General features: G+C 29.6%; 1 protein-coding gene across 1 annotated transcript; it reads right to left on the reverse strand.

The window, feature by feature from the left end:
* Positions 1 to 5,947: 5,947 nt before the first annotated feature.
* Positions 5,948 to 13,344, reverse strand: Spn100A (Serpin 100A). Its single transcript, XM_065515186.1, has 3 exons — positions 12,221 to 13,344; positions 11,823 to 12,110; positions 5,948 to 6,635 (listed from the first exon to the last, which is right to left on the reverse strand). Exons 1-3 carry the CDS (start codon positions 13,226 to 13,228, stop codon positions 6,129 to 6,131), a joined length of 1,803 nt encoding a protein of 600 aa, XP_065371258.1. The 5' UTR covers positions 13,229 to 13,344; the 3' UTR covers positions 5,948 to 6,128.
* Positions 13,345 to 23,613: the final 10,269 nt, after the last annotated feature.

The following is a 23,613-nucleotide window of genomic DNA, read 5'->3' on the forward strand; positions in this document are numbered from 1 at the left end:
TATTTTTGGACAGCACTAAAAAAAAAATACAAAAATAAAAGAAGAAAAAAATATATTCATAAAAAATAATAAAACACAAACGTCAACACAAACATAAATAGTCGCTTGTATGCTGATAAAATATTACGACAAAAAAATAATAGAAAAAAAGTATGAAATTTGATAAAAAGATGCACATAAATCATACAGTTGATATGAAAAGGTATAAAAGATTTATTAGTTTTTAGCAAAATTTATTTGTTTTTTTTCTTATTTAGAACAAACTGTTTTTTTATTAAAAATATTCTAAAAACTCGACAAATACTCTAAACAATTCAGTCCCAACATTTTGATTTACCTTTGAGTTCTTGTATCCTTAATAAATAATTCATTTATCTATTTGCCCAAAAGTTGTTTTTAACAAATAATCACCTTTTTACAACAAGTGCCACAATTAAATTAAGCTTTTACTTAGTACATCTCGTTTTTCCTTTTGCTTCATTATTTTTTCATGTGTTTTCCCAGAAAGTTTTAGTAGCTTTTATTGGCACCCTTGTTTATTGCTTAATCACAGTATTAGATTTAAGGATGTTTCACTTATGTTACTTTGAATATTTGTTTAAATAGCTGTGAGCGTGTGTACGTATGCATTAACGATTAATTTAATTATGAACCACCTTTGATGTTGTTTTCTATTTATTCTTCGCCTTTTGCCACAATGAATATTAATATATTTTCTTGGTTGCTAATTATTTGTTTGTCTTATGGATAAAAGAACAATTTACTTAGTTAATTTAATTAATGTGATTTTCTCGATACTAATTCGGTATAAAAATTACATGCTGTATATTTTGTATGAGAAAACGATGTTTGGAGGAAAAAAACGTTCACCTTAAAAAAATTGTGTAATTCCTCTTTATTTCGATCCTAAATCAGAATGGGACACATTAAATAATTCCCAGGAACATGTTTGTAAGGGAGATATATCTTCAGATTTCCTAGTCACTTAAGACATAATTGTAAAACATTCTTGAAAATTTATATTTTGCTATAGAAAATAATATGACCTAAAAATACGGGATTTACAATAAATTGCCTTATTGGGATGTTTTGCCCCAGACGCCTTATAGTTCAGACCTTGCCCCGTCCGTCTACTATTTGTTTCAATTGATGCAGAAATATCTCTATGGAATATGCTTCACTAAAGAACAAAGTATCAGAAATTGGCTTGTTTCGTTCTTGGCCTCAAAAGATGATTAGTTCTTTTAGTGCGAAATACATATGTTGCCAGAGAGATAAGAAAATATCATAGCTAATAATGGCCAATACTCTGAATGAATTTATAATGTACAATTGTTTCAAAATAAAAACGAAACATTTGAAAATATACCGCATTTTTAAGTCATAATATGCGGGCAGAAATGATATACATATGGGGGATTTCATGTCAAGTGAACCAACTTTTGAAATCAATGTCTTCCGATCGGCATGAAATTTTTTGTTTTTTTAATTTTTATAAAATTTTTATGGTAAATTTTTCTTAACCCTTCAGAATATACAGTGTCATTATTATTTTGGATATAAAGTAACTATATGGTTATTTATAGTGCTGTAAAGTCAAAGGTTTTTTCTTGACATTTTAATATTAGAAAAAAGTGATTTTTTTACTTTTGAATTGAAGTAGCCTGTGCTTTTTTCTTTAAAGTTTTTTTTTGCAAATTAGCAGTTAACCATTCTATGTAGTTATTAAGGAATTTTTGCATGTTCTTTTTATATAAAAGTGAAATGATTTGGAACTATTTTTAAATCTATAGAAACTAAATTTAAAAAGTTTGAAAGGCCAGAACAAATTAAAAGGGGCTATTAGAGGTTAAGTGTAAATTACATCTAATACTGTAAAGTATCAAGAGTAAGTACTATAAATTTCAGCTGCAATTATCTGCCATTCCAACAACCAGATCGATTTCATATTTTACACATTTTTTTTGTATGTTTTGGTCAATTTAAAAAATTATGTAAGATTGAGAGTTATTTACGTCTATGCTGAATTGGGCAAACCATGTATTTGTATGTCGAAATTTGTTCAATGAATCATTTATGTTATTTTTAATTATAAACTTAATTGAAGCCATTTACAAAAATTACATACTTTTTTCGATACTTTTATAACGTCAATGTTTATTTGGCCAGCTCCTATATGCAATTTATAATATTTTTTGCGATGGCTCAAGTGTGTTTTTCATAAATGTACACCAAATTTCAGGCATTTACATGAATAACCTAACTTTTCCGATAATTTCAAAACGTACATGATTGTTTGGCCAAACCCTGTATATGTAATCCGAAAATTTAAATCGCAGTTACTGAATAACTATATGAGTTATTTTCATAGTTTTTATATAGTTATATTCCCTATTATATTTTCAATAAATCCCAATTTGACGATCAAAAAATTCTGAAATTTGTTTAACACAATTTTTAAAAAATTTAAAGAGGTGTTTTGAAACTGCCGTTAAAAAATTAAATTTGGTTAGTCATACGAGCGAATAGGTTAACGGTATCCTACGTATGTAGAAACTCATATACAAGTAAATATGGATATATTTTAAGTAAAAATAAGCTTTTATTTTAATATTTCTCAAAATATGATAATTTTGTTCCTACATTTCTTATTCTAGTGGCCTGAGACACGCTAATGACCTGCACCTCAAAACTTCAGCGTCGTTGCGGCACCAGTTAACGTTATCCTATCGTCCTTATATTTTACAGTGTTTAAAAAACTAGACTACAAGTAGCAGTAGCAACGAAAAAACACAAGTAGTCTAGTTAAAAAATTAATAAAAACTCGGAGTCAATAATTACTACTACTACTGCTAACTTCACATTTTGGTAGCAGTAGTTGTAGTAGTACTAATAAAAGAAAAAATTAAAAGTAGCAGAGTAATTTATTTTCTATTGCTACCTTAAAAAAGAAAAAGTTTTGATGTAGCAATCATTAGTCTTTTACTAATTCTGCTACTTTTAAAATTTAGTAGTAATAGAAGTAGCAGTTGAGGTAGTAGAAGAAGTAGCAGTTAAGTAGCAGATGAAGTAGCAGCTAAGTAGCAGTTGAGGTAGCAATAAAATAAGTCAAAAATAAAAATCTTCAGCCAAAAAAGTATATTATGTGATGTTGTGAATTTATATTTGTGTAAGTTGGTCGTGTTGTAAACAAAAGTTTTGTTATACACACAGAAAACACGATCTTTCTGTTAGCAACACGAACATCTGAGACGAATTAAAACGAATAATTCTTTCAAAGTCTCTCAAAACGAAAACAACACACAGTGTTTAATTCTGTCAATTTTGGTGTTATGACTGAAGATTTTCTTTTTTGACTACTTTTATTGCTACCTTAACTGCTGCATCAACTGCTACTTTACTGCTACCTTAAAAATTAAAACTCGATATAGAGCAGTAGCAATGATTTGTATTCTTGTGCTACTACTCCATTTACAATTCATGTTTTATTACTACTGCTCTGTTAAGAGATTTATATTTTGAAGGTAGCAGTAGTTTTAAAAAAACAAGAAAACAAAAAAAGACAAATGCTACTGCTACCGCTACCGCTACATACACTTTTTTGAAGCAGTAGTTGTAGCAATAGTTAAAAATTTGTTATTTATCGTAGCTTTTTAAACACTGATATTTTACACAACGTGTTTTTACAATTCTAGTGTGGGGACGTCCTGTAACTAGAAATTTGTTTGTCCTCCATACAATCTTGGGGAACTCTAATGTACATATATGAGATGTGTTTATTTTACAATATCTCTCATCTTTTGTTAAAGATTTAAATTTAAAGATTGAATAATAATCTTAAGATTTTCTAAGCTTTTTTCTATTTTGATTAATGTATCATGTATGATTAGCTATTTGTTATATTTCACAACAATTATGACTTGATGACATCAAATCAATTCACTTTATTCTTATGAAATCAAAATATGTACTCCTAAACTGAAGTAGACAAAAAAATATACAAAGACTAAAAATAATGACACGTGGCTCACTTTTGTTGTCTACTAAAATAAACATGATGCATCAAAATCCATGGATGTGAGTAAAAATCTAACAATTTCAATGTATTTTTTTATATAAAAACAATGACACATTTATAGGATCAAAGATCAACTTCTGCATGAGTAAAACATTTGTATTCAACAGCAGCATCATCTTCCGTGCTACACAATCATGAACAAAGAGAATAGTATAAATAAAATAAAATATTTACAATATGATAATGATGTTTTAGCAATATTTAGTAACATTTATATTACGAATTTGGAAATTTCTTACACAGTACAACATTTTTCAGTTCATTGCTTTGGGACTCAATTCTGACAATTGCACGTGAAAGTAGCCCCAAAAATAAGAACTTCTGCATCATTAGTTTTGTCAAGTTGGCTGCCGTAATAATTTAATGGCCATACGAATTTTTTTTCCTCAAGGTGGATTTTTATCACTTTTTCTATATTTTAGCACGGTTATATCTCGTATACCGTACGGAATATCACTTTTGTGGCTGAAGCAAAGTTGTAGATATTGAATAGTAGAAAAAAAGTTCGGAACATACCTACCCGAAAAAGGTGCATCCAGTGCGTTTAAAATCGCAAAAATGTATATTTTTTAAATTTTTTAACAATTTTTCACCTTTTTTGTTCAATAACTGGATTACAAATCCAATTATGGACCGATCACCATGAAATTAGGTCGTGTGATTTTTGTCTATATGAAAGTTATTTATCATGAATTTTGTATGTATACCATAATTTTTAACAGATTTATTCACATTAAAGTGATTTTCGGAAGCGGGTCTTATATGGGAGCTATAAATAATTATGGACCGATCATAATAAAATTTTTTGACATGAATTTTGTATATATAAAACTTATTTGGAGCGAAATTTGTGTAGATACATATATAAATTAAACATTTCGGGAGGACATTTGTATGGGGGCTAGGTGAAATAATGAACCGATTTCAGCCAATTTCAACAGGCTTCGTTCTTGGGCCGAACAAATTATATGTACCAAATTTTTTTATGATGGGTCCAGAATTAGTCATAGCTCCCATATAAGACACGCTTCCGAAAATCACTTTAAAGTGCATAAATCTGTTAAAAATGATGGTATACATACAAAATTCATGATAAATAACTTTCATATAGACACAAATCACACGACCTAATTTCATGGTAATCGGTCCATAATTGGATTTGTAATCCAGTTATTGAGCAAAAAATGTGAAAAATTGGTAAAAATTTTAAAAAACGGGCATTTTTGCGATTTTTAAGGCACTGGATGCACCTTTTTCGGGTAGGTATGTTCCGTACGGTATACGAGATATAACCATGCTAAAATATAGAAAAAGTGATAAAAATCCACCTTGAGGGAAAAAAATTCGTATTTCCATTAAATTATTACGGCAGCCAACTTGACAAAACTAATGATGCAGAAGTTCTTATTTTTGGGGCTACTTTCACGTGCAATTGTCAGAATTGAGTCCCAAAATCATGTGTTGTACTGTGTTAGGAAAATCAAAAACGTGTTTTAAACATTGAATATGCCAACTAAACAACCCCTTTGAAGTGAATTTTTCTCAGTTTTTTTCAAAGTAAAAACAGTTACAAACAGGAGTTTTTAGCGTGTGTATGATAAATTTGTTATTCCAGACAATTGATTTTTTAAGAGGGGGTTGTTAATAGTTTCAGTTTGTGTACTATGGCTTACTTTTTGAACAATACGTAACTGAATTAATTGTTGTAATCATTGTTTTGATTGTTGCACAACAATGTCTATGAAACGAAAACATTTCAATTATCACTGTCATGGGAACTCGTGTTGTCCACAATTCTCAAAATCAAGTACCTTAAATAAATCTATAAAATTACTTACGAAACAGTGGTAAAACTTTAAGCAAAACTAATTTTGATTGTTTTTTTTTGATTTTTATAAAAAAGTTTAATTTCGTTACACTTATTTATTTAGAATACATAGAAAAGTAAACCTAAATTATTATTCGTTGACCATGATATTCCTAAAATATGTATGTTTATTACAAGTCTTGAGAATTTTTATTTGTATATTATTAAATTTAACTTAAATATTTACGCCTTTTCAAATTCCACTTCAATGCCCACGGGCAATTCATCCTGGACTTCGGGTGCATGCACTTTACCCGATACCAAAACGAAATCTTTTTCACAGTCCATTACAAAGTACGCAAATGGATGAGTAATTTCTATTTTCTCGAATGATTCATTGTCTCTAGCCTGGGTATTAGAAGCAGAAAGTGCAATATTTGAGCTGCCTCCCTCATCGACTTTGACATTAACAAATTGTACAATTTCATCAACATGCAAATCGCGATCTTCAGAGAGTAGACTTAAGTCGGCTTCATTGCGTGAGAAAAGTTTGGTTAAACCCAAACTCTTTAGCATAGATTCGGATCGGGAAGTTTCTTCAACTTGGAATTTGGGTAAAACAATGTGTAGATCTTGTTCTTTCATTAGATTTTTGGCCATCTTCAAATCACTGGGTTCCAGTTTAGCAATGACCGAGTGCAGACCCTCTAGTTCGTTGGGTAATATGATCATCAGGCTGTATTTCTGGTTCTGAAATAGAAGAAGTTGTTATTTTAATTGAGTTATGAGTTAATTAGATTATTACTATTAACACAACATTCTATAAAAAAAACTCTTCTTAGTTCCTATTTTTAAAATTTCGATTATTTGACACGATATCATGGTAATATTTCCATATATCAGATATATTCATGAGAATTTTTGTGAAAATATGTAGGTAGTGGCTAATATATAAGCCAAAATAAATAAGCCTTCATATTTTAACATATTTTTGTAATCTAATATTCTTAAATAGGCAATATATATCTTGAATTCCACCAAAGAGCACAGAAAAAACACAAGTTTATTCTTTGAATACTTCCATTATTTTTCTTTTAAAATCAAGATGCAAATGCAATTTTTAGACGCACTTTTGGAAATGTTCTCCATGTAAAATTTTATTATATCCAACACCAACATAGTGGGGAGGGAGGGCATCATGTGTTTGTGCTGATGTTTTTATCGTCCAAAAATATTATTTTAACACACACCTTAATGTATACCGATCGCTCAGAATCTATTTCTGATAAAAATCGATCCATTATTTCACCTAGCCCTTATACAAATGTCCTCCCGGTCATAAATGCTTGATTTACATAGGTATCCACACAAATAAGTTTTATATCCAAATAATTGGTAATAGCTCCCATACAAGGGTTTCTTACTTGTTTTCTCAAATATGTAACACTATGCAACAGATGAAGACTTTTGGAAAAACACACAATCACTACAGTATACCCAGTTTTTCCATTTTGGTGACCAATTTTTTTTTATGGGCCCCCAAAGATTCTGAATATCATTGGGCCCTCAAAAAATGGTGTCATCAGTTTTTTGCCAACAGCTAATTTAGACTTGGTGATACCGCTTAACTTTATATGGCAATAATATAGCTAACAGTCCGCCAATCAATTTTTTTTAACATTTTTTCCAAAAAAATAGAAAATTACGAAGAACAATTATTTTTTCACTTTTTTAATAATAACTTCCAGGCACTCCTAATTTTTCACTAACAATATTTAGCAAAGTTGTAGCTACAGTAATGCTGAACAACTCTTGTGAACATATCAATGCAATTTGAACATATCTAGGCACTATAAATAGCTTACAAAGATCACTTTATACCTTAAAAATTTTAGTTTTTTTCCTATTTCTTAACGTTAAAACAAAGATCTTTTGTTAAAAAAATATGATCAATTGTACACTTCTTTATTGTGGTGGAATAGAAAATAATGGGCAAATCATTAGCATTATGATCCGGGCCCATCACGTTACCCAATCTTGAGCACGCAAGATCGGCTTGATGCAAGATATGAAAAAACATTAAAATTTCTGAGAGTGAGCAAGGTTTGTGGAGATTCTGAAGAGTAAATTTAAGCTTTTTATATAATTTTTTTCATATTTGTGGAAACCTTGGGACTTGAGGATAGATATTTTAGTAAGATGAACTAATTTTGTGTTAAAACTAAAAAAGATTATAATATGGTGATTTTCCATCAAGAAAAATATAAACTTTGAATTAATGTAAAATTTTAACGGTTACAGGAGTCACAATGAAATTTGGAAGAAATATAGATCTAAATATTCTTTAGTCAATGACATTTTTACTGCTTCCAGTCTTTGTTTTCAAATACTGAAATTCCAAAAACGGGGAAAATGTGTTCCAAAAACTGATTTTTTTTAGAAAAGTGCCCACTTTGACGTTATCTACAGTGTAATAGTAAAAACGCTTTGTATGTATGTAAGATTATAATATGGTGATTTTCTATCAAGAAAAATATAAACTTTGAATTAATGTAAAATTTTAACGGTTATCACAATGAAATTTGGAAGTAATATAGATCTAAATATTCTTTAGTCAATGACATTTTTACTGCTTCCATTTGTTTTCAAACACCGAAATTCCTAAAACGGAGAAAATGTTTTCCAAAAACTGAGTTTTTTTTAGAAAAGTGAGCAGTTCGACGTTATTTACAGTGTAATAGTAAAAGCTCTTTGTATCTATATAAACACTATAAAGGGCTATACAAATATGAAGAGCTTTTGAGGATCGGTGCTTTGCGTTTTTAGAATTTTTCACTCAAACCTAAAATTTTGTTTCAAAATTGATCAAATTTGGATAAGGCTTAAGTGAGTAAAATTTTACTTTACACGTCTTCTCATTAAGTTCTCTTTCCAGATAATATACAAATTTTATATAATTCCTAAGAAAAATTTTTTTTTATAAAAAATCTAGTGACTTTTTTGGGAAAAAACTTAAAAAAATCCACGCATACAAAGTTGAAAAATATAAAAAGATGCTTCAACTTTGGATACGTGTAAGTTTTTATAGGGACAAGATAACAAGGACAATAAAATCAAAACAATTTTAGAGGCTTTTTAAACCACTACACAATTTTGAAGTATTGTGGTTCCAGTAGTACAAATATGGTCCAAATTTTAAATTCTATGGAGAAGTTTTTTTTGGAATATTGTGAATTTTTTTTGACGTTTCTCTACATAATTTATAATAACTCAAAAACAGGTTAGTCCGATATTATTAAAATAAACTTGGAAAAGTTTAAATTTACATAACCTTTAATCCTTTATAGTAGTTTCGGAGTTATAATAACAAAGTCAGAAACAAAAATATATTTTTTACGTGAAAATAGAAAACTTTTTTGTTTTACAAAACTCATGAAAAATCGAAAATGGCAGAAATTGTTCAGGTTTATTACTTTATCGCAAACCCACATATAATAGCAACAAAATGAGATATCGAACATAAAAATCTATGGAGTTTTTTCGAACTTATTAACAATTAAGTGAATTCGCTAATTTTCCCAAAATTTTACTTTTTTGTTTTACATACAATTGAGTATTTAATGTTCTTCTTTAGAATGATTGAATTTTGAAAACATTTTTCCCATGCAATGTACAAATTTTCACATATATATTGCGTTTCAATCGGCTCTGTAGTTTCGGAGTTATAATAACAAACTTAAGCAAAAACAAGTAAGAAAGTATGGCCAGTAAAAATATTTTTCTTTTAAAATATCAATAATTTATATTTTTGAGTGATTTTCGGAAGTGGGCCTTATATGGGAGCTATGACCAATTACGGACCGATCACCATAAAATTAGGTCGTGTGATTTATATCTATATTGAAGTTAACTATGTTGAATTTTGTGTATATACCAACATTTTTAAGCGATTTATGCACGTTAAAGTGATTTTCGGAAGCGGGTCTATATGGGAGCTATGACTAATTATGGACCGATCGTAACAAAATTTGGTGACATGAATTTTGTATATATAAAACTTATTTGGAGAGAAATTTGTGTAGATACATAGATAAATTAAACATTTATGACCGATAAAGTCCAATTTCGAGGAGACATTTGTATGGGGGCTAGGTGAAATAACCGACCGATTTCAGCCAGTTTCAATAGGCTTGGTCCTTGGACCGAAAAAGTAATATGTACCAAATTTGATCGAAATATCTTCAAAATTGCGACCTGTACTCTGCGCACAAGGTTTACATGGACACAAGGTTTACATGGACGGACATCGTTTAATCGACTCAGAAAGTGATTCTAAGTCGATCGGTATACTTTAAGGTGGGTGTTAGACTAATATTTTTGGGGGTTACAAACATCTGCACAAACGCATAATACCCTCCCCACTATGGTGGTGTAGGGTATAAATATATGTTTTATGTGAAAATAGGAAAATCGTGGAAAATCGAAAACGGTAGAAATTGTTCAGATTTATTGCTTTATCACAAATCCACATGTAATAGGAACAAAATGAGATATTGACTATAAAAATCGATGGATTATTTTCGAATTTATTCACAATTTTCGATTTTTCATGATTTTTTTAAAACTTGAAATTTAAAAAAAAATTTAATTTTTTTTAATTTTTTTTTTTGGAAAATTGTGAATTTTTTTGGACGTTTCTCGATATAATATATAATAACTCAAAAATAATAATAACCGATGTTATTAAAGTAAACTTAGATAAGTTTAGATTTCAATAGCCGTTTATATATTGGGGCTTAAGCGGCTCAGTTTCGGAGTTATAGTAACAAACTCAGCCTAAAAATATATTTTATACGTAAAAATAGCAATTTTTTGTGTTTTAAAAAACTCATGAAAAATCGAAAATGGCAGAAATTGTTCAGGTTTAGTACTTTATCGCAAACCCACATATAATAGCAACAAAATGAGATATCGAACATAAAAATCGATGGAGTCTTTTACAATTGATATACATAAAATTGAGTATTTAATTTTCTTCTTTTGAATGAATTTTGAAAACATTTTTCCCATGCAATGTACAAATTTTCACATATATATTGCGTTTCAATCGGCTCTGTAGTTCGGAGTTATAATAATAAATTTAAGCAAAAAATATATTTTTTATGTGAAAATAGAAAATTTTTTGTTTTAAAAAAATAATGGAAAATCGAAAACGGTAGACTTGTTGAAATTTATTGCTTTATCGCAAAGGAACAAAATGAGATATTGACTGTAAAAATCGATGGATTATTTATTACAATTTTCGATTTTTCTTGATTTTTTTAAAACTCGAAATTTAAAAAAAAAATTGAACATAAATATCTCTTTATCTAAAATAGATAACCTACATATTTTTGTAGATCTTCTCAAGGACTATCTATATTTTAAATTTCAGCTCATTCGGATCATAAATGGATTTTTGGCGATTTTTTTTTAAATGTGAGACTTTGAGGGGCCACTAACTGATCCCCATTCCGCCTACGAAGCTGAACAACTGTAAATCAACTCCAAAACATCTCTGCCGAGAAAATATAAGAGCACAACATAGAAGTGTGGACTTTATTATACTATTTTAACAAAAAATATTTGTTTTAGCGTCAATAAATAGTTAAAACGAAAATTTTTAAGGTGCAAAGTGATCTTTATGTACTATTTAGAGTGCCTAGACACGTTCAGAATGCAATGAAAAAACCAGAAGAATGTAGTTGTTGCTGAAAAAATTAATTGATGAACATAAATTTTTAGTGAATAAATTTCGGTAAAATAAAAAATTTATAAATCTTAAAATTATCGAATTTTTTGGCTTCTTTTTTGAAAAATATTTTTTGGAAAAAAACCATCAACATTTTTAGTGAATACAATTTGTAATAAAAAAAATCTTAATTTTAATTTTCTTACCTCATATGGCAAACATATAATTTTAGCATTTAAATTCTCCATCTCAGCCATATAAAATTTACCGCGAGCATGCATCATGGGAGCTTTCATGGCATCTTCAGAGGTCATAAAGAAAAATTCATCGATCTCACGTTGTTCTCTGAATTCAGTAGCCCAATTGCCTCTAAAGTAAAGGCCATTGAAAAGTAACATTTTTGTTTTGGAGCCAATATCACGGCCTGTAATAGAATTAGCACTCAATGCAGAAGTGATATCATCCCTGCGGAAGAGACTGCGGCCACCAAAAGCCTATAAAAGTAAAGAAAATCAAATTAAAATTCCAAACAAAAACGTGATTTAATTTGCTTTTATACAAGTTTTTTTTTTTATTATTTTTGTATATTCTATTTTAAACTTACACTTCTTGCTGAACTAACATGCGTTTCTAAAGCCATCATTATTTCAGCTGGTGAACCTTTAGAGGCTTCATCTAAAACAGTTTCCAGTTTTTGCAAGGGCAATGTTACCTTCTCAGGTTCATTGGACTCTAAGACTTCTTGTATGGGTATTAATAACTTGGCCACCGCTACAGCATCATCAGCTTCTTCAGTGTCTTTGTAGTTTTTCAATACTTTTTCATTTTCTTGTACAGTTTCATTTTCTTCTAAGTTCAAATCATCTTCACGTTTGGTTTGATCCTTAGAATCAAGAACACCAATATCATCATTATCATCATCATTGCTGCTGGCATCAGCAACAGGTTTTTCATCAAGATTTTCTAGTTTTTCAGCCAAATCAATTGCAGGCTGTTTAGTTTCTTCTTCATTTAGTTGTGCTGTTGTTGTGGCCTTAAGATCATTTTCTGTTTGTGACTCTTCTTGTTGTTGGGCTTTTTGAATCTCTTCAATTATTTGTGGTTTTTCCACATACTGTTTATCATCCACAAAACGATCAAATTTAGAAGTCTCTTTTTCTATTATCTCTTCACCATAATTGTCGGTATACGAACCCACTGTAGTAAAGCCAAGACCATGAGTGCTCTCATCATCGTCATCATCATCATCATCAACTTTTAAACGCTTCAATGTCTCAAACCCAATAACATCTTTGCTATTGTTGGTGGTGCCATCCAAATCTAAGAATGCATCAGGCTCAAAGCCATCATATTCATCATGACTTATATCCTTAACATCTACATAATAATTGTCTTGAACAAGTTGCTTAAAATCTTCTCTGGCTGTAAAATTGCGATAGATGTACAACCAAGTTTGGAAGGAAGGCTCTGCACCCAATATTTTAGTTTGATATTTGGATAAAATTGTTTTAAACGAGTCTCTCAGTGCGGCACGTTCTTTGGGGTAGCCCAACACATTGTAGAATTCATCGTAGGTATCACCTTGTGTTGCTTCAGCTAAAATTGCCAGCATAGTAGTGACACCTAGTGGAGAATGTACTTGATTGCCGTCAATGTCATTGTAGGATTTTAGTAAATTTGTAGCGATAATCTGGGAGGCCTTGCTGGCATATGATGTTGATGTTTCACTTTCGGTCTTAGTGGGCAAAGCTGTAATGAAGCTTAGGCCGAACAATACAAGAGCTGAAAGGAATAAAGAAAATTATTTTAAGTTATATTGAAAATAGTAACCTATGGAAAATTATAGACCATATAGTATTTTGTACTGATTTATACATCAATCAAATGATATATCATGATAGTAGAAAATTAATATTTTTGTAAATTTTCTAAAGGATATTTTTATTCGATATTTAGCAATGTTCAATTTAATTTTAAATTCAATATTTTGTTATGAGTCTTAACATTTGATTTTAAAAAGAATTCAATACATTAACTTTTTTAATACATTACAAATTTTGCTGAAATTTCTCCTGTTTAATTACCATTACACTGTTAGAAAATGTAAAAGCTGCGCAATATGTAATTAGCACATCTACTTAAGATAGTATTATTTCAACTCCTATATACAGATCTGAAAACAAGTAAGAAAGTTTAGTCGGTCCAGTCCGACCTTATAATGTCCTACACCGAGTATATGAGCAAAAACTGTTTACTTTATAAATTTAAAATTTTTCCATTTGGCGAATGGACGCAAAAGTTATAGCGGTTTAAATATAGGTTTAAAATATTATTTCAGAAATAGTAAAGAATTAAAGACTGATTAATATATATTACAAAAATAATAGATATGGGTCGATATATCGAGCCCTTAGCGCCAAATTATCGTAAGCGACATTTTTAAAATTTTTGTTTTATTGCAGAAATTAAAATTTTATGGACCGACTGATGTTTTAGCGTTCTCAGAATATAAAAATTGTTAATAACATCAAAAATATATTTTATCGTAAGTCATTGCTTATATTTCACAGTAAACAAATTTTATAGTAAGCGACACACAGTGGTATAGAAAAAAAGGAGGGAAATAAATCTGTAACTTCTAAATGGTTAGATTAGTTTGAATGAAATTTCACATGCGCAAAGAAGAAGTGTTGTCGAGTTTAAGTTTTGAACGTGGAGCTCTTGAGCCCATCAGGGGCGTGGCCAAGGTCCCTCAAAGTAGGACGCCTCGGGTATGTTACATTTTTAAAAAAAATATACATATAGAATCTTCTCATCGAGCACTACAAAAAACCTCGTCGTAGCTATCAGTTATCTATTATAGCTTAGGAGATATTAGAATTTGAAAATTAATTTTCAACATTTTTACCCACCCTACTCCAGTTTGATAACACCGTATCCAAATATTTCCCGATTTTCTCCAGTTTTCCTTTATTGGACTAACAACACATGTATGTGTCAAATGGAAAAATAATTGTTTAAAAATAATGACTAAGTCCAAAGTTATATGCATTTGAATTTAAAAAATTTTAAGAAGGCGATTTTTCGCTAATTTTTTGGGAAAAAAGAACTTTTTTTCTTTTTGAGTTATCGCAAAAAATTTCTAAGAGGATGTATATGGAATTTCTACTTTCTGAAAGCTAAGTTCTCATAAATTATTTTCGAGGAAAACAAATTTCAAAATTATTGTTACCGTCTTTTCAAAAAACACATATTTTTTATATAAAATAAAATTTTAGGGCAAAAATTCTCAAATCGCGTATCCGATATCAAAATATAATAACCGCTTATAGATGGCTTAATATGTTTCTAATTATTTTGTAAAGGGTCCCGATAACCCAGATACTGGTATGGATATTGTAGCCAAAAAACTAAAAATTACCATTTTGATAATATATTTCAAAATTCGTTTTTATTTTTCCATTTTAAATAGAAAACTCTATATAACTGTGAAATTTAATTAAAACCTATTTATAAATAAAAAAATTTCAATTTGAAAAATTTTTATCTATGCAAAACCTCAATAAAAGTCATTTTTTGTCATATTCTTCAATAAAGTATTCCATGAATTTTTAATTGTCAAAAGTTATCAATATTTTTAAAAAATAGACAAATAGCTTGAACGAAATTATATTATATCGCATCATAACATTTTTAATTCTATGTATAAATTTCAAAATAATACAAAAAAACCTTCACCTGTAAAATTTGTGTTTTGTCACTTACGATAATTTGGCGCAAAGGGCTCGATATATTCAGTGACCCATTATGAACCGATTAGCAAACAAATTTGTAGCATGATTTCTGTGCATATAAAACCTATTTCGGTAGGAAATTTTTATGGGAGCTTGGTGAAATAATTTAAGGAATTCATCTAATTACAAAAGGCCAAAGCGTAAACTATTTTTTTTAAATATATCTTCAAAATTGCGACCTGTACTTTGCGCACAAGGTTTACATGGACAACCAGCCAGACGGATGGATAAATTAAATTTACTCAGGAAGTGATTCTAAGTCAATCGGTCTATTTACTTTAAGGTGGGTGTTAGGCAAATGTTTTTTGGCGTTACTAACAACAGCTCAAACTCATAATACCTTCCCCACTAAGATGCTGGTAATGGATGGCATTTTTGAGGTAAATATAAACTTGTAAATTTACCACTACAGATAGGAAAACGAGTTAAGAGGTTACAATGTTACAAATATAAACCAAATTTGATCAGTTTTTATAATATAAAATAAAAAAAGTTAAACTACAAAGTTATCTCTTATAGTTTTATAGTTTTATTTATGTGTGAGTTTTGAAATCAATTTAATTTTGAAATGATTGCAAAGTATGTAAGAGGAAACATATCACATTGCAAACATCCGGTACATTGCTGGAATATACTTTTACACAGTATATATGTATATAACAGTGGTGATGTCTCAAATCCATGTAAACCGAAAATTATGACCAAATAGACGCAAGCGCCAAAAATCAAATTTTTGTATTGGAAGGTTTTTTTAAATATCCTTGATGGAGGTCTAAGTATTACCATGAAATTGAGTATGTACTCACTGTTACTTCTTAACTATACATTGCATTTATTTTATTTCATATATTTCCAAGATAACGGGTATTTATGTCGCTTACGTCCTTTTCGCTGGCAGTTATGCCCTTCCAATTTTATTAAAAACACAACTTAATGTTTACATTTTAAATATTTTCTTACAGTGTAAGTAATACTTCACTTCATCTGATTTCCTTACAATTTACACCACTTATATCTGACCTAAAATGGAATACAATTCTCATGTATGGGCCGGTGCTTCGAAGTCTATTTTGGAGTTACTCGATCACGTACAGGAGAGGGCTAAGGTGCTTATCGGTGACAGTAGGGTATCCAACTCTATAGATTCTCTGGAGCATTGTCGCAATGTGGGTTGTGTTTCATTGTTTTATCGATACTACAATGGAATGGTTCTGATGAAATTAGAGAACTTGTTCCCGATACCCGTAGTTTCTCACGAAATATGCATTCATCAGCGAGGGCTCATCCATTCGTGGTCGATTGGTCAGTGGATCGCACAACACACTACAGAGAAAATTCGTTTTTCAGCCGTACCGTCCGTATGTGGAATAAACTTCCTGTCGAAGTATTTCCTGTCCCTTTCAATGTAGGAAAATTCAAATCAAATGTCCAAAAACACTACTCCCTCTATCCTCCTTCCCATAACCTATTTGCCTAGTTCCAACACAATGCATTGCATGAGTAGGGGTCATCACCTGAGTGCTGGTCCAAGCAAAAAAAAAATTGGTTTTGCTGTAAAATCATAACTGTACATTACACACCGATGGTATTTTGTGAGATGATGCGAATGATCGAGATCTATCTATGTTTATCAAAAAACGAAAATCTATAATCATGGCGCTTACGTATTTTTGGCGGTTATGACTCGAAATTGTCCAGAAAATTATAAAATCGTTTCATTCCGGGAATTTTTTTAATACTAAATTAAACTGAATAATCTGTTACTGGAAAAATGTATGGATATAATGAAATCGTTCAACAAATCCAGCAACAAATTTGGCCATCACAATGAATCTGAATTCTGCAATTTTAAGATGAAAACTTATATAGATTTCTTCTTCTTTAATTGCAATCGGATATTTAGAACCCGAGCTGAAAATCGATTGAAAGTTGTAAAATTCGGGATTAGCACCAAAATTTCTTGATATTTTCTATTGAATTTTGAGTTTTGAATTTGATTATTTTGACAATTGAATATACAATTTTCGTTATTGGTTGAATTTCAAATACAAGAATTATTGAATAGATAATTTTCGTAATTGAAAACACATTTTTGTTATTTTTTGTGTTTCAGTTACGAAAATTATCTATTCAATAATTTTTGTATTTGAAATTCAACCAATAACGAAAATTGTATATTCAATTGTCAAAATAATCAAATTCAAAACTCAAAATTCAATTGAAAATATCAAGAAATTTTGTTTTTGAGCAAATGAATACTTGATTTAATTATGAAATAATTGAAACCAGTTCAATATGGGATAAATGTTTGAATTGAAATATAATTTTTTCTGTGTAAGCAAATATTTTTTTTAAATAGTTTTTTAATTTTTTTTCTGGAAATAGAATTTAGAACAAAAAAATTTTTTTGATGAAAACAAATTCAGGTTAAAAAATGTTTTTCCAGATTTTGACCCATTGTAGGTCCAACTTACTATAGCCTTATATATATCGTTGCAATGGACTTTGAAATATTTGTATTAAAGACTTAGTAATCCAGATATAGATTAAAAATAAGGCAAAAATCGAGGTTATCTCAGCCATTTGTGGGCCGATTTTGTGGATTTTAAACAGCAACCGAGCCGGAAGAATTCCTGATATATTAATTTATGAATCATGATTGTGAGTTATTTGGGGGCTACGGAAAGTTGATTTCAACATACAGACTGGCAGACGGACATCGCTATCTATAACGATTCAGAATATATATTTTGTGGGGTCGCTAATGAAAAATGTAGAAATTACAAACGGAATGACAAATTTATATACACCCTTGCCACTCATGGTGAAGGGTATAACAAGTAACTGTGTTATAATTGCCTGTGCCGAATCTTGTATACACCATCAATATGTAATTTTGGCCTACCTAGGGACAAATGTAGTCCGATTTCCGCCATACTGTATAATTTCAGAATACTTAGAACTAATTTGTGCAAAATTTTATCAGGATTGCATATTTATGACTGCTCAAACAGTATTCCCGAGGGACATTTGTATGAGGGATAGGTGAAATAATAGACCGATATTGCCCATTTTTAATAGCAAATAAACCTTATCAACCGATTTTAGCCAGCTGGATCCTTTCGTTTTGGCCCTATCGTGTTATAAACAGACGGACATTTTTTAGTATAAAATAAAACAATAAGATTTATCTGCGGTTAATTGCCAATGTTAGACAAAATTTAAAGTTTCTTAAAATGTTAAAATTTGCTATCATCTGGATTCTCTCAAGGTTCAACTTTTTATAAGAATGGTGTAACTTTTAAATTGCTTAATCAATTTTTACACGATTTCAATAATTTCCCCTAAAAATAATTTTTCTATTAACATTGCATATGTACCCAATACAAAAGTTATATAATTTTCAGTTTTGTTATAGATTTTTCACTGTCATGTAATTAGGAAATATCGTTTGTGTCAAATTTATTTTAATTCAATTTTTATTAGTTCAATAAATAGTATATTAATGAAATAAATAGTTTTTATTGTTGAGTTTGATGTGAGACTAAAATCCCGAAGTCCCGAAAAAACCCAGTCCCGTTTTAAATCTCTTAAATTTGTTTCATTTCAATATTAATTTGCACTTCCTTTAAAGTAAAATTTGAGTGTTTTTTTCCAATTCAGCAAAACTTTTTTTCGATTATTATTGACATATTCATGGAAATGGTCACATTTAAATTTTATAATTTTCAGGAATTGGATCTTAAATATTTCCCAACTTTATGCTTATTTTAAGAAAAATATTTATAAATTATTTTCGCATAAATCCATAATTTGTGTTTATTCTATTGGAGAAACAAATACATAACTGACTGTATGGACCTAAATTGCTGACAAATTGAACAAATGTTTCTCATAGTCAGTTCAACATTTCAGACCTATTGAATAAAATATAAAAATTGTTCGTTCCATTGAAGCAAAAAAAGATTTTTCCAATAACCAAAATTACAAAATTGCGAAAATATCTTTTTACAAATTATATTGCTATCGTAATTTTCGATTTCTTATAGGGATCGTATATAATTTGTTTTCTGATTATTCCAGTATTCTGCACATAAGCATAATTTGATTTCAATTTCTAAAAATGTATATTCTACAGGAAACTCTTGTGAATATTTTTTTTATTCTAAATAGTTTTCAAATTAAAATTGGCAATTAAAATAATTCTTTAAAAACTGCAGAAGTTTTTCTGATATTTGACTTTAACATTTTTAGTTGTATAAAAATAATTTTTTATTAGGGTTTCAGAGTTCATAATATATATTGTCCAATATTTCAATAAAAATGCACTTTATTTCATTAATGAGTTTTTTTTCTTTATGTCAATTTTTATTGTTTTCTTTTTAAAATCATTAAAAAATTTCACTTCTATTAAGTATTCACTTACACGCTTGCAAAAATTTCATTTTGTCTTTTAAAATTATCACTTTTATTCACAAAGTGTTTGAATAATTTACACAAATAACAGATAATAGAATGTTTTTTTTTTGTTTTTGTTCACTTTTTAATACAATTTACAAGCAACTAATCGAGTTGACGACGTTACCACGTCTAAGACTTAAATGAAGTGTATGAAAGTAAATCAAAGATTTTTATGAAAATCCCATAACTGGCCTCAGAAACCAACCAAGCGATATGTTCGCTCTTCAAACAGAAGAAGAAAAAAAATAAAGAAAGAACAAATAAAACAAGAACTTGAGAAATGCTGCTGCTTGCTACCTGTATGTATCTAAGCCAAGTTAGTAAAAAATAATGCGTTTGTTGTGGTTGTTGTTGTTTATAACAACTAAATGTTAAAGCCAAGGTAACTGGCCGACCACAAAGAAAACAAATATTAAGAGAATTGTATATAAAATTGTACGATTAAACAAACAAGAGCATGAAATACAAGAAAGTGGCTTCAAAAAAAACTCTGCGGGTCTTTCTCCAAAGACAACAGTCACATACTCATGCACGCACCTCATAATGAGCGAGTAAGTGGTGGCATTCTTAACTTCATTATGATGTTAGGTTATTGTTGTGCTACCTTATATTGGAATGAGTACAGTGGGATGGACGATTAAAAAAATTAATTTTTGAAGTTTTACTCTTCTAAATTCTATAGACTTCTCAAAAGAAAGCTCAGATATTTTCCTTGACGACTTATTTGGTCGCTTAGTGGGATGCGAGTTGGATACTATCAAAAATGTCTTGTAACTCAAGACATACAATTTTTTCAAAATGGACCAACAAAAAAATTTAAATTTTTTTTACTCGAAATAAAGCTTTTCCTTGAAAACCTTTTTGGTCGCTTAGTGGGATGCGAGTGTGATATCTATTAAAATAAATGTTTTGTATCTCGAGATACACAATTTTTGACTTAAAGGAATGGACCTAAGCTTTCTCTTGACCAAATAAAATAAATAACAAGTAAGAGTGCTATATTAGGCCGCGCCGAATCTTAAATACCCTCCACCTAAATATGATGGTATAACAACTGAAATAATATAACAATTTTTAGAAAGACTAGTTTACGCAAAAGATATTTTATTTCAAATGTACAAAAAATTGTATTTAATTCAGCAATTTATAATTGAAATTCCTATTAGAACGTATATATATATATATATATATATATATATATATATATATATATATACATAATAATTAGTTAATACGTTTGGATCAACATTTTTCCCTGCTAACCTCAAGTGAAGAAACAGAGTATAAAAAAAAGGTTAAATTTCAAAATATTTAGTTGTGGTACTTATATAGGAGCTATGACCCATTATGATTTGATTGTCATAAAATATTTTAACGTGATTTTTATGGACTTATATGGGTGCTGTGGCCAATTATGTACCGATATTCACAAAATTCAGTATTATGATTTTTGAATACAAATTACTGATCTGTGTACAATTTGGTTCAATATATGGAAGCTATGACCTATTATGGTCCTAAGTATTTTAGGGCTATTTTTATAGAATTTCATATAAACAACGCTATTAACAAGAGTGGACCTTATATGGAAGCTAAGCCGAATTATGGACCAATATTTAAAAAATCTTGTAGTACGATTCTTGGATACAAATTACTGATCGGTGTAAAATTTTGGATTAGTACAGATTTTTTTGGATATTTGTGCAGGTTAATGTGTTTTCCTGAATTGCTTCTTATATGGAGGCTATGACCAATTATGGGCCTACCATCATAAAATTTGGTACATCGATTTTGGTATATGTATATTGAATAAATTTGTTTCGAAATTCAACCTGATAACTATATTTGTAACAAATTTATGAGGATTTTAGTGATTTTCAGGAGTGGACCTTATATGGGAGCTATGGTTAAATATGGACCGATATTCAAAAAATTCAGAAGTATGATTACTGGATACAAATTACTGATCTGTGCGTTATTTCATTTTGATATCGATATGTTTTAAATATTTTGTAAGGTTAATATCTTTTTCGGAAATGGGTCTTATAGGGGAGCTATGACCAATTATCGTCCAATCTGCATACAATTTAGTACAGTGATTTCTATGTATATGAGTATTATTTTTTCGAATTTTAGCATGATAAGGATATTTATAAGAGATTTATGAGTACTTAACTGATTTTCGGAAGTGGACCTTATATGGGAGCTATGGTCAAATATGAACCGATATTCACTAAATTCTGTAGTATGATTTCTAAGTATAAATTATGGATCTATGTAAAATTTTGTTTTGATATTAATATTTTTTAGATATTTATGTAGGTTAATATGTTTTTTGGAAGTGGTTCTTATATGGGAGCTATAACCAATTATCGACCGATCTTCATAGAATTAGGTACAGCGATTTTGGTATATATGGGGACTATTTATGATGAATTTCAACTTAATAGCGATATTTATAAGACATTTATGCTTATTTAAGTGATTTTCGGAAATGAACTTTATATGGGGGCTACGGTCAAATATGGGCCGATCCACAAAAACTTTGGGGTTGTAATTTTTTTAAGCACGAAACTGATTTTTCCTGAATTTTGTGTGGATACTGCAATTTGGTAGGCATTTACGGGCCATATAACCATATTTCGGGAAGAAATTTGTATGGGGGCTAGGAGAAATCATGGACCGATTCTTATAATTTTCACCAGAGTTAGTCCTCTTAACATAAAAATAACGTGTGTACAATTTTATTGCACAAATAACGAAAACTATGTTAAAATTATCAAGTTTTTTTTTAGATTGTCTCACATTTTGGTTCATAACTTTGGTTCCACTGAACCGATTTTGCTGATTTTCAATACCAACCTGCTTAGGACAACAATAAACATATTTCTTGAAAGTCTACTAATTTTGTTTGCGTATTTTGGACGTGAGCGTGTTTTACACAGACAGACAGACGGACATATATATCAAGGTATATACATATATCAATAATATATATACCTTGTTGGATCCCAGATGAATATTTCTCAATGTTACACACGGAATGACAAACTTATATATACCCTCATTCACCATTTGTGGTGGTGGAGGGTATAAAAATTCCCATTTTGAATTCCCATTAGATTTTACATAAAAAAAATATAAAATTGTATTTCTTGAGTTACAAAATATATATTTTGATAGATATCCAACTCACATCACACGAAGCGACGAAATAGGTTTTCAAGGTAAATATCTAAGCATTCTTTTGAGAAAAAAGGGCCCATTTTGAAAAAATTCAAAAAAGATTTCGGAAAAAAATGTAATTTTTTTTTAATTTGTTTTTTTCGAAAGATTGAAAGTTTCAATTTGAAACTATTTGGGACACACTTTGCTTAGATAAATAGGTAATATGTTACAAGCATGAGAAATAATCCCTGTATGGCCAAAATGTCTAATTTTGAGCCCCTCTAACTCAGAGAGTTCTCGACCGATCTTCACTTGATATGAAATCCCCCATATATGTTCATAGTTCATATTTATACCCTACCTTTGTGGGTAGGGTATATTGTGTTAGTGCTGACGTTTGTAACATGAAGAAATATTGTCCCAATACCCACCTTTAAGTAAACCAATCTGCACATGATCACTTTCTGAGTCGATTAAGCGATGTCCGTCCTTCCTTCCGTCCATGTAAAGCATTTAAACATACAAATCGAAATTTTACTGATAATTCGGCAAAATTTGGCAGAAACTTACCCCA

The sequence above is a fragment of the Calliphora vicina genome, chromosome 1, assembly GCF_958450345.1.
Source record: "Calliphora vicina chromosome 1, idCalVici1.1, whole genome shotgun sequence".
Lineage (NCBI taxonomy): Eukaryota > Metazoa > Arthropoda > Insecta > Diptera > Calliphoridae > Calliphora > Calliphora vicina.